The sequence below is a fragment of the Phyllostomus hastatus genome, unplaced genomic scaffold (genome assembly GCF_019186645.2).
Source record: "Phyllostomus hastatus isolate PE091 unplaced genomic scaffold, TTU_PhHast_1.1 phas_contig_80, whole genome shotgun sequence".
NCBI lineage: Eukaryota > Metazoa > Chordata > Mammalia > Chiroptera > Phyllostomidae > Phyllostomus > Phyllostomus hastatus.
The window spans coordinates 44,374,392-44,392,961 of record NW_025333960.1 but is presented as its reverse complement, the minus strand read 5'-3'; the positions used below and the strand labels follow the sequence as shown (position 1 = coordinate 44,392,961).

General features: G+C 41.3%; 1 protein-coding gene across 15 annotated transcripts in view; it reads left to right on the top strand.

Moving 5' to 3' along the window:
- TCF4 (transcription factor 4) overlaps window positions 1-18,570 on the top strand; it is a 336,776-nt gene that overhangs the window by 96,267 nt on the left and 221,939 nt on the right. For all 15 annotated transcript variants that reach the window (XM_045850363.1, XM_045850355.1, XM_045850356.1 and 12 more), the window contains 2 exons: window positions 15,613-15,674; window positions 18,463-18,559. In XM_045850363.1, coding sequence (XP_045706319.1) covers window positions 15,613-15,674; window positions 18,463-18,559 — 159 coding nt within the window. The remainder of the gene's footprint in view (window positions 1-15,612; window positions 15,675-18,462; window positions 18,560-18,570) is intronic.

Genomic DNA, 18,570 nt, shown 5'->3' with positions numbered 1-18,570 from the left:
TTCTGTTCGCATTTTTGATATTTTCCTGCATGCACAGCCCATTTGAAAGGCCGACAGCCTAGCCATTCGCCTAAGGTGGTGCCGAGGGCTTCCTTCCAGTCTGGCACTAAGCTGGGCGCGGACAGAGTGGAGAGCAAACAGGACACAGCGTTTGTCTTCATGCGGCTTGTTGTTCAGGGTGGAGGAAACAAACCACGTGGGAATCATAAAAATGCCAAACTGCGCTGGCGACAAGTCCAGTGAAGGAGGAGGACGGGATTCCCTGTAGGAAGGGATGATTCAGCCGAGAGTTGATGTCGGAGTGAAACAGGCCCAGGGCGGCCGAGGGGCAGTGGGCCTGGATCTAGAGGACACACGTGTTGGAGTTCTGCAGCGGCAGGGCCAGTGGTGCCCATGAGCATTGTGGGGGATCAGGGTAACGAGAGGAGAGAAAACAAGGGTGTGTGGGTGCATTACCGAGATGAACTTGAGGTCCATAATTAAGACCTTTGCTCTGATCCTGACACCAGTGGGGAGATTTTGAAATATTTAAAGGAGAAGGTGGCATGATAAGATTTGCAATCCATTCCCAAAGTCCTCTTTGCTTCTATACTGCACACTTATACGAATACACCGAGGATGCTTGAGGCTCTCTCTCCAATTGTGGCTGTCTTACCACCACAAACTCATCATATACTCATCCTCTTCCCCAGCGTGAGTGCATCCTTGTAGTTTGTGTGGGACGACTGCGTCTCCAGGGGACAGCTGTGATTGGGCGAAACCCGTCAAGGCACTCGTGTCCTTTCACCATGTTTTATTCTTTCATGACTTATTTTTTTAATTTGAGTCCTCTACGTCTATGCATGTCCATACATCCACGTGTGTTTTCCCTGGATGTAGGGATGGGTTCTGGGATGGTCTCTACTAAGGCAAAGGTTAGGAGGAGTTTTGCTCTTTTGTAAACCTAACTCTCTGCAAGCAAGCAGAGGGATGAGGAAGCGAGTTGTGCAGGGAGTCCCATGACCACGGTGGGCGCGTTCCAGCTGTAGGACGAAGGTGATAGGGTGTTGGCACAGCAGACGGATAGCAAAGTTGTCATCACTGGTGTAATGAGTCCCTTAGGTATACCAGCCCTGAAACCGGCTTTGTCGCTGGACTTTCTTTCCACTTACCTGGGCTCGTAAATTCTCTATATGAGGGGACTTCCGTTTCCACTGAGCCTAAAATTACCTTCATCTCTATGTCGGTGCAGCCCACCAGGGTGCCACTGCTTTCTTTCTCCTTCCTCTGCCTTAGATTGCCGATGTGGCAGAAGCGATGATTTTAGCCTGAATAACTCTCCTTTCCTTAAAATTTCATAACATAGATTTTTCTGTCCATAGCCAAATACTGCTTTTTATTCATGGCTTCCAATCTAGGCTATATACATTTCAGAGAGAAAGAGCCCTATTTTATATTGATTTTTATATCCCATTTTTGTCCAACATCATGCTGTCATGATAAAAATAGGAGTTGCACTTCTGTGTTCCAGGTCCCGTGGCCTTTTCCTAAAGCATCTCTGGTCATCACAACAGCAGTGGAAGGTGGATGTAATCATTCCCCTTTTACAGACGAAGGTGCATAGGATGGAGATGTTAAAATGTCTCCAAAACTACACGAGTACCCAGCAGCTCACCATTCCTGGTTGCAAGATAATGGGTAAAAGAAAGAATGGCTAATGAATGTATTGGGTTTATTTTCTTGAGACAGATGAGACTGAGCAGCCTGGGAACATTTGGTGCTCAGAGGGAGGAAATGCTAAGAGGGGAAAACAAGTCTGAAAGGGAGAGAAGGATAGTTCAAAGACCAGTTTCCCCTGCCTCCCAGTTCTGACTAGTGCCAGCTCTAACTGCTTATGTTTGCTTTGCTTGGGAGACAGAATCCTAGCGCCAGAATTCACGGAAGTCTGTTTTGGAGGATGCATTAGTCAGAGTATGCTAATTGCTGGAACAAACAACCACCAAACTTTAGAAGCTCAGCACCACAAGGGTTATTTCCCTCTGGTGTCACAAGACCTGTGGGGTGGGCTCTGTTCCCTGCAGTCCTCCAGGTCTGGTTTTTTTTCATGCCTCAGCTTGGCCATCTCCTAGGGCCTCAGGGATCCCTTAGATTCTTTGCATGGGGCTGGAACAAAGAGGGAAGAGAAAATGCATGGAGGATTACATGGCAGGCTTTAGTGGCCAGGACTGGAAAAAGCAACATTACTTCTGCTCAACTTCCATTGACCAAATCTTTGTCACGTGGTCCCGCCTTATTGCAAAGGAGGGTGGGAGACATAGACTTCCTGTGTGGTCAGGGTTAGGGCGTGTGGATAGAAATGGGAGCTGGGGAAGACAGTCTAGTTTGGGCCATGGAGGGTCACACCAGAGACCTGGGAGTTTGGTGACCACTGGTTTTCAGAGGCACTGAGTTTTCAACGATGGCATTGCCGTGTGGTGCCCACTCAGCCGTGCACACTCAGCCTCTAGAGGACGTTGGGTGTGAGGAGTGCTGGCGGCCTTTAACTGGGAACGTTGCCTACCTTCCCCAAGAGGGGATAGCAGCATGCGGATCAGGAGTTTTGTCTGGGAGAGTAAAGGAAATCAAGAAGATGGAACTGACTTTTTAACTAGAAATGGATATCTAGACAATAATTAATCTGCGGTCTTGCTTGGGAAGAAAGGAAAAGGCTAGTGCACAAAGGATAAGGTGAAGGCGTGGCGGGAAGTAGGATACAGCACAGGCTCTTTTTTCTTTTTCTTTGGAAACCCATTGCCAGGTTTCATGGAATTAAATTTCACTTCTTTTCATTAAGAGCTTTTTATAAATAGTATAGAAGCTTCGCACAGATATATTATTTTATTTAATATTTTTTATTTTTATCATACAGGTTATAATTTGTAGCACGAATTATTATTTTTAATCTGTAGAACTGATTCCATTCCCTGTGCCGTGACTGAGGACTCTGCAGAGTGACCGCTTTGCCAAGCCCTGTACAGAGCCTTGGATTTAAGTGGGGAAAAGCAGCCGAGGGTGGGTGGGCCTTTGGAAGATGCGGGACAAGCCATTTGAAACTATGAGGAGAGTGTGTGTCATCCTGTTCTGCATTGACTGTGTGTTGCTTTGATTCCATTCTGTATTTCTGAGGCTTGCAGTATTTCTTTTCTTTGGCTTTCTTAGTTGTAACTGCAGATTTAGCGGTTTCTTTTGTGTACCGCTTGCCTCCCAGAATTTGGCCCAACAGTTTTGAGTAGCTGAACGATTTATCGAGGACAGATCAGCTGAAATGTGGCTCAACTTTAGTAAAGCAGACGGAATGACATAAGGTTAGGTGACTGATGTGTGAGTTTTTGAATTTGATTTGGTTTTCCATGGAAAGGTTGAAGCAATGATCCATGTATTCTAATAAAAATCATCAGTACAAATCAAATAAAATCTGGCTTAGTGGCTATTTTCCCACTGTCACTCATGGCTAGCCTGTGCTGTTACAGACCACATTTGGCAGGCTCTGTTTTTTCCTACACCAACATCTTAAAGTAGCATTGCAATCTCTGCCGTGTTCAGGAGGCATCTTTTCTAATCAAACTTTCTGCTAATCTCAGCCGATAAATCACCCTTCTCCACTGACAGCTCCGGCTCCCCGTGAACCCCTTCCCTGCTTCATGTTTTCTCCCAGGATGCCTGGTCATTGTCAATCTTCAGGTCTCCTTTCAAACTAAGGATATTTCTCCCGTTCCTGAGGGAGAGTTACAGGTTTTATCAGTCCCCGTGGTGAATCTGTAAGACCGGCACATCACAGCAGCTCATCTCGTTCTGACCAGTCTCTGCCATCGATTTATCAGATGGGCAAAAAGCAGGCTGTGGCCAAGTTGCAAAACTACTAAAAGAACAAAACCCTTATTCCCATGAATTTGATGGATTTAAGCTTAGGAAAATGCCAGTTGATTCCAATGTGTTTCGATTCCTACCCCCAGAAGCTGGACTAGTATATAAAGGCAGATGCATTTTGACTACTTGAGTTATGAGAGTGTTTTAGAGCACTTGAAAGTGAAAGTGAGAGTTGCATCATAGTTAGGGGGAAATTACAGTCCATTTCTGTCCTTACAGACCAGGCCTGCTGTACAGTGCCCGACTTGGGTCATGTTGGTGAGACGGTGTTGTGCAGGGGGCAGGGCAGCTCAGAGGGCAGATTAGCGAGTCTTCATTGCTCATATGATTTGAACATGCATGTTGCATCTAGGTAGGAAAACTCAATCATTCCAGTACTATCCAAATTTCCTATTTCTGCAAGTATTTTAACGAACTTAAGCAAGTATTCTGTTGCCTGTTAGAATTAACAAGGGGAATGGAATGGCCTCTTTTATATCAGATAACTACCAATTTCTGTTTCAGTGATTTTTATTTTCGTGCTTTGGAAAAATGGTGTTAGTCTGCTTATACCTAAGTATGCAACTGCTTTTGATACCAGTTTCATACTTTCAGTGATTCCAGATAAATCATTTCAAATGAGATGAGTATAAAAAAAACATTTTGGAAATCAGAAAGCATAATACAAAAGTATGATTACATCATTGTGAGATAAAATGTAAAACCCTGTAGGTCACCAGACAGACTTCTCTGACTTACACACACACACACACACACACACACACACACACTCTTGTAAGCCCAACTAAGAAAATCCTTTGCCAGTGTCGCCAGGCATTTGGCTGAAATGGAATTGTAGGGAAAATCTCCTAAGTCCGAGCTGAAATCCACCAGCACTGTTCCCTTAAATAAAACAGCATGGGCTTCACCCAGGGGTTTAAAAGGGACCATTTCCACCTTACAGTGATAACAGTAAGGTAACTGACTCACTCAGTGTTATATAATGTGCGTGTATTCTAACAAATGACCAAGTTTTACTGACTGTGTCTAGATTATCTGTATGCCTGACCTCAAACGTGGGGATAGATTGTTTTTAAGGTGTCATCAGTTTACTTACCACTTTTAAAAACTTTTAGATGTTTCGTACTTTTTCTTTTTGCCAGCTTATGAAAGCCATGCTAGGTTGTTTTGTCTGTCATAGGTGCACTTCTGGATCCACTAGATTTACTTGGGAAGGGCTGCTGCTGTGGCGGGTCTCCTGTGTACACTGTGGTTTCTAGAACTGGAGGCCAGGAACAGCCATTCGGGGCAGCATGGACTCCAGGATGGGTTATTTAACTTGGCTTTCTGCATCGCATGGATTCACTAGTAGGTTGTCTTTGTCTTGGCTGAATCCCTTCCAAGTTCATAGTATAATGTGTCTTCATCTATTCTAGTGGCTGTCCCCCTCACCCCCACCGAGGTCACACTGCTACCACTAGTAATTTTACCCATTGAGATGTCACCAGTGCATAAATAAACAGCTGAGGAGTATTTCTTACCGATGCAGATAGGACAGAAATTATAGTCCAGTTTTGTGTTTCTCGCTCTGCATTTCTGTGGTTTCAAAAACCGACTGATCACAGACCAGAGGACCCGTGAGGCTGCCTAGGACACCGTGAAGGCTTACCACTGGTATGAAGGTGGGGGAAGTGGGTGTTGAGGGAACGTTCACTGTTTATCTTACACACTTCTGTGTTTTAATTATTTTCAATAAGAACATGATTAAAAATTAGTTGCGATGGTCTTAGAGTGTCTCCCATAGATTTCTGATTAGTTGCACAGGGAAGCGTTGTAATTATACAGTGGAGAATTCCCACAATACCTTGACCAGGTGATGAGATTTGCATAACAAACGAAGGGGCAGACCACTGTGCCATCGTGTGGCTCTGTATGTGACATCCTGGGGGACTCGAGGCCGCTTAGGTAGTGTTATGGCCACCTGAACGTAATCATGAGGAAGCATAGGAGAAAGCCAAATTGAGAAGTAATTCTGAAGATGAATGGCCCATATTTTTGAAAGATGCCAGTATTACAAAAGAAAAAGGAAGACTGAGGAATTGTTCCTGAATAAACTAGATGAGAGAGTAAGAGAGATGTGCTGATTAAATGCAGTGAGTAATCCTGGATTTTTTTGGGGGGGGGGGCGGGGGCAGTGGTGCTTGGCTAAATGTGCTTATTATAGTTGAGATCAGTTATCATTCATGGACTGTGGAAGAGATAAAACCATTATATCAAATGTGTATTTTCTGATTTTGATAACTATACTGTTCTTGTTCTTAGGAAATAGACACAGAAGTACTAAAGGGATAAAAGGATATGACTGATGCAGCCTGCTCAAAAATGGTTGAGACACAGCAAACACATCATTTTAACTGCATTGTAATGAAAAACTTTTGAAAATAAAAAGTTAGAGAAATGTAGGAAGAATTTAAAATTACATTGTTCCTGAACTTTAGTCTTTGATCTTTTCTTGATTACTTTCCAGGTGGGGCCAGGATATCTTTGTATTTTTCTTTTTTCTTTTGGGTTTCCTGGGGTGTTTTGATGGTCAGCCACATTTGGGAATCGCAACCCTAGATTATAGGTTTCTTTTCAGAAAGAGTTGCTAGAATTATTTTGAGATTGATCAGGTGCTACTAGGTAAGTAGCAGAAAGTTTCTCAAACTTGGAGTGAAAAAAATGAAAACTGACTTTGTATATAGTGTGGGGAAATGGACTTGGTGTTTTGTTGCATTCTTTGTGGGTTGCAACCTGGTCAGAGAAGTCTACAGCTGACTTGCTGACTTACTGTTCTTTAAACACCACAAAAATCCAATGTCGTCTTCAAATTCTGTTCTCTCACAATTCCGATCATTGAACTTCAGTTGTGTGGTTGAGTACCAGACTGTATATTTAGGCAAATACATTCTGTTGAGCCCATTAAGTAAAAATAGGGAGATGCTCCCTGTCCTGATCCAAGCTATTACAATTTCTCATTTCTGTATTATTTCAAATTCATTTTTAATGGACTGCTCCCCTTCAAATACATGTGGAGATGGTTCTAGAAAACTGTAAACAGTTTATGCATTTTTACAGATTTTCATTTTATGTGTTTGATACTGATTTACCTCTTTTTAATTGCAGCATAGAGAAAGAATTAGTAGTTTAAAACAGTGGGGACTACATGCTCTGCTGTGATCAAGGAATTAGATAATCTGGCTTGTTTGCTTAAGGGGTCTGTATCTTGAGACTTTTATAGGGCAGTATTAAGGCTCTGAGCCTTCTTATTATGCCAATACCCAGAAGATTGCTTTAATGAGAAGTAAAGGGCCTTTTTCCAATTACAAGGGAATAATTGTATTAAGTTTCTGTGTTATGTCAACCTGCTTTGATTTGATTACTGCAAAAGAAATGGATTTATCTGTCAGTGTTACTTAATTAAGCCTTCTCATTGATGTTTTGCAGAGTAATATAGTGTGGTTTGCACGTTTGAGCCTAAATACAAAGAAAATTGGCCTAAAACTAAGACATGACCCCTGAAGATAGCATGTAAGATTGATTGCTTGTCATTGCCAGGGCAGAGGCTTCGGTGTCCAACACAGGTGGGAGACTGGGATGTTGGAAGAATAAAGTGAAAATCAGTTTACGGGCGCGATTATTGTTGTACTAGAAAACTGGATTTTAGGAAAGATTTCCGAATATTTAAAACTGGCTTCACCAGTATTAGTCAAGTATCTGGAATAGGGGATGAGATGAGATGAGAATAGATGTAGACTTAGTTAAAGTACAAAAGGAAAGAGAAGCTAAAGAAGAAATAAGAGGAACGGATGCCGTTTGGGAGAAGTGGACCATTGTGGTTATGCAGAGCAATTATAGCCCACGAATATTTCAATTAAGCTCGCAGTCCTTTCCCAGAGCCGCACGAACGGTACCCTGGGGAGGACGGGGATGGAGGGGGAGAGGAGAGAAGATAAAACTGTTCTATGTTTCATCTGGGCTCCTTTTCCCTCTCCACTGGAATAAATGTAATAAATTATTTATCAAATAGGAATTTTAAATATCAATTTGTATACCTTAATTCATCATAGTATTATGAATTTTGCACCATAAAATTAATTTGTCATTTGAAAAAACACATAATTGCATGTACAGAGTTATCAGAGTTATATATTCTCTTCTATTGGAAAATGAAGCATATTTTAAAATTTATTTCTTTGTGAACATTTTATTTCCTAAAGTATCTACCTTTTGTTTCTCACATTTTGTGATGCCTATTGGTAACTACATCTTCAAGAGTTACTAAGTACCTAATGTAAAATTTCCCAACATTCCATTCACTTTTAAAAAATACATTTATTTATTTTTATTTTTTAGAGAGGGGAAGGGAGGGAGAAAGAGAAGGAGCAAAACATCAATGTACAAGAGACACATGGACCGCACGTCCCCTCCTGGGGATCTGGCCCTCAACCCAGGCACGGGCCCTGACTGGGAATCCATCCACCCAGAGACCTTTCGGTTCACTCAGTCCACTAAGCCACACCAGCCAGGGCTCTATTCACTTTTAATTTAGGTACTTTGAAGCTTACCTATGTAATTTTGGAGTTAGATGGTATGTTTTAAAGTCTTCAGGTATGGCAGCTTACTTTCGATTGTTATTCTCAACTGATTTTGCTTAAGTCCCCTCATCCCCAAACATTATTACTGAGTGCTTTTAGACTGGCCACCTTTTAGAAAGTCAACGGAGGCACGTACACCTCACACTGTTGTACTCTTGCCTCAGTTGTTCATGGCTCTTCTCTCTGGGCTCCTGCCAGGAAAGATGAGGCCCTGGAAGGGCTGACTTCCCTTTATAGGAAGGACCCAACCGGTCGGTTTGACACATCTGAAATGGGGGGGTGCCAGATAACACCCGTGTCTCCGTGTTTCATGTTAGAATCTTATTCAAGTTAGATTGGTATTGATACTTCCAAATTATGTGGATGGATATAAAGACTTCAAGGTTACTTTTGCCTCAGTTTCATAATATAACTCTTTAATCACCTTGAGTTTCAAGAAGATTCCTGAGTTACAGAATAAGGAGCACAACTGGCATATTTCTGGCAAACTCATTATGTATTGTATTTATTTACTTTCATATTATCTGGATTTCATATTATATGAAAATGCTTTCCCTGTTTTATAGCACTGAAAAAAGCAATTAACGTTATATTTTGAATATCTGAGATTGTTTAGTGTGCATTCTTGAAAGCTAGTTTTTTTAACTTAAGGAAGATAATATTGTTTTAAGCAGTGTTCTAAAGGATACATTAACAGAGATGTAAGTTGGAGATTAATAAAGGTTAAAATACTATAATCATTCCTCTCTGAACAAATTTTCCCACTGTACTTTTCTGCCCAGTATATTCACATTTACCCTTCTTCATACAATTTATATATCCGTATATAAACTATAAAACCATCTTGTGCTTGACCTTTGAGTTTTCAGGTTTATTTGATAAGGAAACTGACCAGCACTGAGCATGCCAGCATTGACAGCGGTGATGAAGATGGGAAGCCCAGGTCTCTGTTATTTATATTTGGAGGGTCGGATGTGTGGGACTCATCACCGTAGCCCTCATCTTTTGTTCGGTCCATTTGGGAAGGGCTGGAAGTTCCTTGTCGCTCACTGCTCAGATGAGTCATTGAGAAGTGTGTCTCGTCTGTCACAGAAACAGAAAGAAGTGACCGTGATAGTGTGGACGCTGGCTCTCAATACTTGAAGCTCGTCAGCTCTTCTTCCTCCGCCTTCGCAATCAAATTTTGACTTCAGATTCCTCTACTTAAAGCTCTTATTATACTGGCTGCTAATGAAAATGTGCACATCCTTAACACGCTCTTTGCTGATGAAATATTTTGAACTCTAAATTCATCTGGCACTGACGGAGAGCATATGCCATCTCAGTTTGTGTGGAGGGCTCAGCCAAGGGTTCTTCCTGGACTAGGAAATTAGTAGGAGCCACAGATGTACGCAGTCTGTGAGTCTCCATGATGATGTGGAGGATATTTAATAGTGTCTGTTGTTTCAGAGAAAAGGATTTAGGAGCGTGGAGACTTCAACATGTTTCAGAGTGGTTATCTTTCCAGGAAAAACTGAGCCTCAGTCCCCCAGTGCATTCTGAGTGTGCGGAAGCTTTCATCGGGAAATCGATATATTTCTACAAAAGTAGGAATCTGTAGACTCCTAGAACAATGCAAAAAAAAAAACCCCACTTTGGTTGTTTTCTGACTTCATGAACCTCTAGGGTCTTGGGTGTTTGGCATGATCTGGGTGCGAAGTTTGGAAAGAACCAATACACAATTCTAATGATCCTGAATCAACAGAGTTAGGTAACTCTCACACTTATTTCAGATCAGGTTCAAACTTACATAATATTTGGCCTATGTTCTTAGCCTGGGCTGTTGGTCAGCATACATAACTTTTGGCAGCATATCATTTATGCAACACACAGAAATATGTTAAAATGGTAAGATGTAGAGAAGATATTCTAAAGGTAAATTAAGCCACAAAACAAATCTGATGGTGGTTGCATTCTCACTGTGATTGTGCCGTCGAGGTTCACGGATGTCCAATTTGTTTACTCTGAGTGTATTGGCTATTTCTAAAATCCAGCAGAATATTTGAAAGTCTCTAACCTGTTAAGCAGAACTTCCTTGACTGGAAAGCAGATTTCTTTGACTGGATCACAGTTTGGAGTTTCATTATCTTAGGTTTGGGGCAGTATTAGTAAACTAGGCTCTCACCGCAGATATTGGTTACTGAGTATTTACTATGGGCCAGGTATTTCCCTAAGTGTTTAACAAGTACTAATGAGCTCATTTACTTTAATAATAACTCTTTGAGGTTGGAAATCCTATTATTCCCTTATCTCCTGTTAAATGCCTGTTTTGGGTGGGCCCTAGGATTTCACTTCACTTCTCTTAGACCCAAGAGGCCATTAAATTTTTAAGCTTGGCAGGTGTCCTCAGGGCAAAATGTGTCCTCTTCCTCCCTGGGTCCCAGCATTCACTTTGATTTTGGCTTAATAATTCCTTTCTCTCTTAGTCAGCTGATTGGTATTTTAAAGCAGATTAATTTTTTTTATCCATCATTTTTGTTTTCTTTTGTGGGAGAGTTTTCCAAATATACCAGCCTGTGCTATTTCCAAGCATGGAAATGAAACCCCCTTATTTTACGAAAAATGGGTTCAGAGACCAGCTCAAGGCCCTGGAGCTGGTCAATACAAAGTCGCTACTGCAATCCAGGTTCCCGTGTCAGCTCCCAGTGCTGTGTTTTCTGCTATTTGTTTGCTCTAGCTGAGAGTGTCGGTCTTAGGGAGATTTGAGGAATCCAACCATAACTTTAATGAACGTAGATGGGAAATCATAGAAATTGAAAGTCATGTCTGTATGTTTTCTCTCAGTGGAGTGTTTGGTCCTCGTCCTCTCTTAACCTCACCCAAATGTCCGCGTGTTAGAGGGGTTTCAGGACACCTGTGGGTTGTCAGGCTCCCTCCCAGAGCACCTGTCCGCCTGTGGGAGTGACCGTGTGTGTCTCCCCGAGTTCAAGGTAAAGTACACGTGAAAAATCTTGAACGATCCAGTCCATTTCAGTCTTGTGGAAGAATAGTTTCTATCCTCCACTTGCCTTTTCCCTTTCTCTTCTGCCGCCTAAGTTATTGTTTCTCTGTTATTTGTTTTCGTCTTGGAGAGAGGTGGCAGCAGAGCAAGGGAGAGGTGAGAGCTAAGTCTTCAGATGGCTTCTGTCCCAGGCAGTTTTTCATTTGTGGCCTCCGTGGATTCCCTGAGCAATCGGTGTGTTTTTGTCCGTGCTCGGTGGGGACTTCGTTCCCCTGTTCGCTCTGCCCCCTCTGGAGCGTCTCGGGTTTTAACCCCCCCATCGTCTGTCGCATTGTGCATTTTGGTAAGCTCATCACACCTCCGGCTTTGCTGTTCTCCTCCTTTTATTTCCCAGTCTCTGGGTTTCTTCAGGTATTTACTTTCATGTAGTCGGTGTTGTACATAATTCTGTCATCTTTTGTGGACACAAGAATGGACATACACTGTCAAATACACACATTTGCTCTGCCTGGGGAGAAGTGGCTGGAGGTGACATCCATTCGAGCTGGTCATGGAGAGGTCCGAAGTTCTTACTAGAGGGGTGTTTTCATGGTGGAGAAGAGTACTCACTGGCTTTTAGCATGGCAGCACCTGTGTTGGCCAGCTGTGCCATTTATTGTCACCTTGGGGAAGTTCTCTGTCCCATTGAAGCCTCAGTTTTCTCATATGTAAAATAGGGATACTATTAGTACATTGACGCGCTGATTAGCACAGTGTCTGACACGTATTTTAAGCTTACTAAATATTAACTGCTGTTATTTTTTGAGAGATGAAGAACAGTTTAAACAAAGGGAATAGATGTAGAAAAACAGGGAGGTATAAGTGTGTGTGCAATGTTCAGATATACAAGGCATGGCCAAGTGTAGGCCATGGGCCGAGTGTGGGCCATGTGCAGGGTTGACATAAAAAGTGAGTCTGGGCAAGAACCACTGGGATGCAGATGTGCTGGGAGAGTGTCCTGAGTGCTGCTGAAGTCAGCGACCTAGGCAGGGATTTAAGGAGGGGAGTGAGGCATGCAACTGTTGGTGTCAGGCGTGCATCTGTGTCTCCTGTTGCATTAGAGTAGGCTGGTGGATTTCAGACTCCTGTGTGCATGAAAATTACTTGGGGACCTTGTTAAAAACACAGTTGTTATTTTTTTCCTGGCTCTGTCCCCAGAGATCTGGACTCACTGGGTCTGCCATGGACCCTAAGATGCAGGTTTTTGATGAACATTTCACATGATTCGGATGCAGGGTGGTCCTCAGATGCACTTTGAGACTTGCTGGAATAGCCGTTGAGGAAATGCACGCTAATTTACTGGCAGGTCTGATGAAGCACAGTGGGAGGGAAGAAAGGAACAAAAAACATAAACGTGGCGTGTTTACATTCATTACGAGTTACAAATATCCGTGCTCCAGCCCTGTGTGTTCTTGCTATGGATGAATGAGCACCAGTAACACAGATCCATTTTCAAAGATAAAATATAACCAGAAATCATATGATTGTTCTATTAGGTTTTGGAGAGCGGGAGATTTGCCCTTATCTTCTAGATCTAGCAGGGGGCCAAGAGATGGAAAAACCTGCTAAAAAGAGAGCAGTAAAGGGGAGGAAGGTGCCCAGCGTGAGTCAGGAAATCAGAAAGGTGGAAATGGGAAGGGATGTCAAAACAGCAGTTAGATTTGATTGGTTGAGAATCTATTTGCGAAGGAACCTAGCCAGTATTTAACCTGTTTTGAAAAAAACTAAACTTCCAGCATTTTTAATTAGTGGATTGCTCGCTTTTGAAATTGCCCAGTTGGGAATACTCAAGTTCTGATGTGTTTTATCTGCCTGTTAATTAGCAGGCTGCATGGCTGACCATCATTTTTCCTTTATTTAGTGCACAGAACATGTATATGAAGGTCTCTTGAAACTGTCCAGTTCAAGTTGGGGTTAAAAATGCATGTCACTCTGTATTTAGTAAGAGTTTGTGCTAAATTAAAATAAAATTCTAATATATTTGTTTTCCAACTTAGTTTTTTGTTTTTGCGCCATAATATGATTTTGCTTCTAGCACAGGGCTTCTCGATCCCAGCACAGTTGACAGTCGGGGCCAGAACATTTTTTATTGTGGGGGACTTCTGTGTATGTGTAGGATGCCAGTACATCTCTCCTCCCCCTCCCGAAGTTGTGACAACTCAATGTCCCCAGATATTGCCAAATGTCTGCTGGGGGCCAAAATTGCCACTGGTGGAGGACCACCGACCTGGCATTACTGTGGTCTTATTTCCTCTTTGTCTCTGCCTACTTTTTGAAAACTGAAAAAGATAAACTGTGCCCAAACAATATGACATCTTAAGGTAGAGATAGGGATTCAGCTCTTTTCCTGCATTATTTTTGGCCAAATTTAAGAGAAGAAATTTCTCCAGTTAACCCAAGCTGGCTGTTGCAGGTTAAACGGAATCAAAGATGTGCTAGACTTCCGAAAAGCTGCAGCATTTGAGGGAATTTTGTCGCTTACACAGGTTTTGTTTGTTTTTGTTGGAAATATGTGATTTTTGGTTAAAGATGAGGAAGAGCATGCAAGCTACAAAACTTACTCATGTGAGAACGCAGAGGGCTCTAAGTCACCTCCGCGTGTACTTCAGTGCAGCGCGCGCGGGCTAGGCCAGGAGGTCGGCCTGTTAGACAGGTTTGGGGAAAGCACTGCGTCTTCTCTCCAGATTGAAGGTACCCTCCAGAGCTCTCTTGACATTCCTTAAAACTCACGGTCCCTGATTTTAGCTGTCCTCGGAGGACATCTGTTTGCAGTTGCATTATCTTCTGAAGCAAAAAAGCGAAACAAAAAACCAGAATTTGTTTAAAAAAGAAAGAATTCAAGTTTAGTCCCAATAGTTGTTTTTCCATCTCTTAAGATATTCTAAAATGCTGTGTACTCCACTGTATCAAAAAAAAAATAAGTCAATTAATTATACTATGATTACTTCTGCTGGTAATAAAATAGCAGTAATAAAAGGAATGACAGTAGTGCATTAAGAGAATAAACAGTATCACTGAAATGTTAGGAAACACAATAAATGGGATTATGTCTGCTGAACCAAAGTTTCACACCTCCTCCTTCAATTCTGTCAGAGGAAGTTTGTGACGGCCATCTGTTATCAACCGTGATCAAAATAATAGAACAGTGAAACTTTTTATACTTACAAAGGGCCTTTCATCAAAAATCTCAAAGCCGTTTCTAAATATAGAGTGACTGATCTTTAAAATTTTAAAACACTTTTATGTTTTAAGCAATTAATAGGATAATGTAGCTGTTAAACTCTCCATCCCGAGTATTTGCCGTGTGATGCACTGGCTGAGAGTTTAGCAGTCTGGTCAGCATCAGAACTTTGCTGCCACAGATTTTAGAAGAATTCCAACTTTCCCATAGTTCACCTGGATCTCTTCATCATCCTTCATCCAAATGAAACTTCCACAGCTTTAATGTCCACGTCTCAGTGCCCAGATTAAGGGTTGTAGGCCAAGTAGCCATATCTACTAAAAAAAAAGATTTTTAAAAGACAGAGACAGTGTTGCCTTAGCTTAAAAAAAAAACAAAACCCTAGCTTCCATCTAGTGTACTGGTAGAAACAGGTGACCGAATTCTTTTTTGTCGTGTATTTTGCCTGTCTGTTTTCTGGTGTGACAAGACTTGGCTGGAGAACAAAGAGAATTCAGGAGCATTATGGCATGAATGCTGCTGATGTTAGTCTGAATAGTTACCTGAATTTAACTTTTTTTTTTGTATTAAGGTTGTGTTACTGTATTTTTACATTTTGTCCAAAAGATTTAAATTAAACATTAAGTGCAGTTTCATGTCAGTGAAAGTTGAGGCTGGGAAATGTTGTGAAAGGTGGCAGTAATTTCGATGTTCATACCTCTGGTTCCTGAGGGTCCAGTTCATTTTTGCTGTGAATTTAAATGAGTTAATTTAAGTGGATGGGTCAGAAGCCACTATCATCGTGGTAGCCCCGTGCCTGGTTCTTAATTAAAGGCAACAGGAGATTAATTTGAAACATTAATTTAAAAGTGCATATACAAAAAGAAAGAATTATTACAAGAAAGCCTGAAGAACTTTTCTCTTGTCCCCAGATGTAGAAGACAGAAGTAGCTCAGGGTCCTGGGGGAATGGAGGACATCCAAGCCCATCCAGGGTAAGTATATCTAATCTTTTCTGCCACATCCAGACATCCCACATATGTAAATTGACAAACCGAAGGTGAGTTTCTCTTGAGCACAAACGCAACTGCACAGACATATATGCTCACTAAGTTTAATGAGGATCAGCTTGTGTTTGGATTTTTTTTTTCATTCTCTTATGGGATGCTGTTACTGAGTTTGACACCTGTTCTACTTCTGCTAACCAGAAGAAAAATCCTTCGTTAAATATTTGGCCTTACTTTGCCAGTTATTGATCTAGTATTATAGAAAGTTATTTTTCTGTAGATGGCACAACTTTGGAAAAAGATCCTATCTCTGTAATATATTGGTGCAAATAGACTACTAAATAATTCTGAAGACATAGTATGAAGGTCTAGACTATCAGTATAATCTGCATAATAAATCTGTGTTGTTTTCACTTTGTAAACATGCTATTATCTCACCAGTAGTGGCTTTGGTCATCAGTGGGATTTATTCATTTATTTGGTCTCATATTTTTGCTACTCATATTTGGTTGTTAGTTTGGATATAACAGGAAGATCATGGAATGGGGTGGGAAAGGCAGTCTGTGTTTTCGTATGTACGTGACTTTGGGCATGTCATTTCACCTCTTTGATCTTCATTTCCCTAATTTATAAAGCGAGGAAGTAGAACCAAAGGATCTTTTATATTCCTTCCAACTTTAAATAGATACAATTTGAGTTACAACCTTTCTTCAGCCGAATCATTTCTAGGCTCCCTAAAATCCATGTCAGCTTTTGTAATATACATATAATGCCCCAAATTAAAAATAGACTTAGAGCCCATAGCTGAACAAACATCTGCCCCTCCCCCAACCAGCTGTATAGATGAGACGTTCTGGAGGGAGGGTAACATTTACCCAAAGTATTCACATAAATTTGGGTCGGGGGTGGGGGAGGAAGGTCTCTGTTTCGTCATAAGAGTCAAGGAAGGTAGGTGATTGAGCCGTCAAAATGAGGACATTCCAGTAAGCCGTAGTTATTCATCTCTACCTGTCCTTTGGCCCTGTGGTTCCCATGCTAGTCTTCAGGGTACAGCAGGATCTCTAAGCTTAACAGTAACTTTGTTGAGCCCTTGCACCAGCTGTCGAGTTTGACATTCTAATGCATTATATGGATGGGCTGAGGAAATCTTTCCTCCTCCTCGTGTTACAGTCTGCACTTGCAGAAATAAATCCATCCCCCTTGACAGCAAGTGTAGGAGATGACAGTGCTTCTCTATTGTTTAGTTCATTCAGACTTAATTTCTTATGATTTCTCATTTTAATACATGTAGTGCTTTTAATTATATTTCTGAGAACAAGACCCATTTAGGATCATTCTGACTTCTATGTTTTGCTTATTAGCTGCTTTGCCACTTTTTTCATGGAATACGTTGGTGAATACCCTGAATCGGTATTTTACAATTCATATTTTCTAAATCCAGGGAGCTTGCATGAGACAGATTGCTCTAGCTGGCTTGTGCCCGTACAACCTAAGTCTCTCTTCTCTCATTTGAAAATGGTGATGTTATCAGCTACCTTGCAGTACTCTGCTGAAGTTTAAATTAGATAATGTATATTAAGCGTTTAGAATATTATTTAGAAGGGGTCACTTAATAACAATTAGTATTGTGCAATGCTCGGTATAGAATGAGTGAGTGTAAAACCCACGCTAGTGATGTAACGTCTTCGTATACATGGACACGTTGACAGCGTTACATTACAGCACCATTCAGACTAATTTTTATAAATGAGGAAAGGCAATTGAGAACAGGCTGGTTTGGATCTTTAAGGGTTCCGTTCATTCTCCAGTGAGCTGCCGTGCATTTTCGTTTTTCGTCCAGCATCCGTCTTTCTGTATGTGGCAGATTCTGCCCTGCGGCTCCCATGCCGACTGACACCTCCGAGTAAGTTTGACCTGGGCTTTACGGGCAGCGCACCCAGCTGAGCAGAACAGCTTCTTGAAGTTTCCTCCTTTTCGCTTACTCAGTGCACCTTAGTAGATTGAAATCTGAACTGTGTAATACACATGATATTCTTTCTTACATGACATCGATTCCTCCATGAAAAGTAGGTGGCTGAGCAGTTTCAAAACATTATTTTAATTTTCAATTCCCATTAAAACAATGAGTTACAATAACAATGAAATTAAAGTCTGCTGTAAAACCAATTTTTGTGGCACACTTTGTCCAAATCCAGAAGTACTATTTTATGCTAAAGTTGTAATACTAATTCATAGTACTATTATAATAATAATTTTAACATCTATGTGTTAATTACTTATGGAGTGATCCAATTCTCTTACAACTACAATAACAACTATAACAAAATATTGAAATTTCAATGTCATAAAAACCAAATGTTTTGTAAAGGCTCTGCCTTGCTCTTCCAAAAGCTATTCATTACAGGCTATGGGCCGTTAAAAAAATAATGTGGGCTTATCAAAGTAATAGCTTTTAATATTTACAATATATGTTATATGTCAGGTGTTTTACATGTATTATTTAATTTAATCACATCAACAAACTTCATGTGAGTTGGTTCTATTATTATTATTATTTCCTAGACATCACAGCAATTATGAGGCAAATTTGAACTCTGCAAACTCTAGAGCCCTCTCTTAACTACTGGCTCGTGAAGATGAAGTTCCTGGGGTAGAATGGTGGACTCCAGTTTTTTGTGTTTTTTTTTGGATCAGAGAGGTCTCAGCATTGGGGGTGTATTTGTGTGCTGGTTTTTTCCATGTACAATGGAAACTTATGCTGTTGTTTTCTTTACAGAACTATGGAGATGGGACTCCCTATGACCACATGACCAGCAGGGACCTTGGGTCACATGACAATCTCTCTCCACCTTTTGTCAATTCCAGAATACAAAGTAAGACGAAT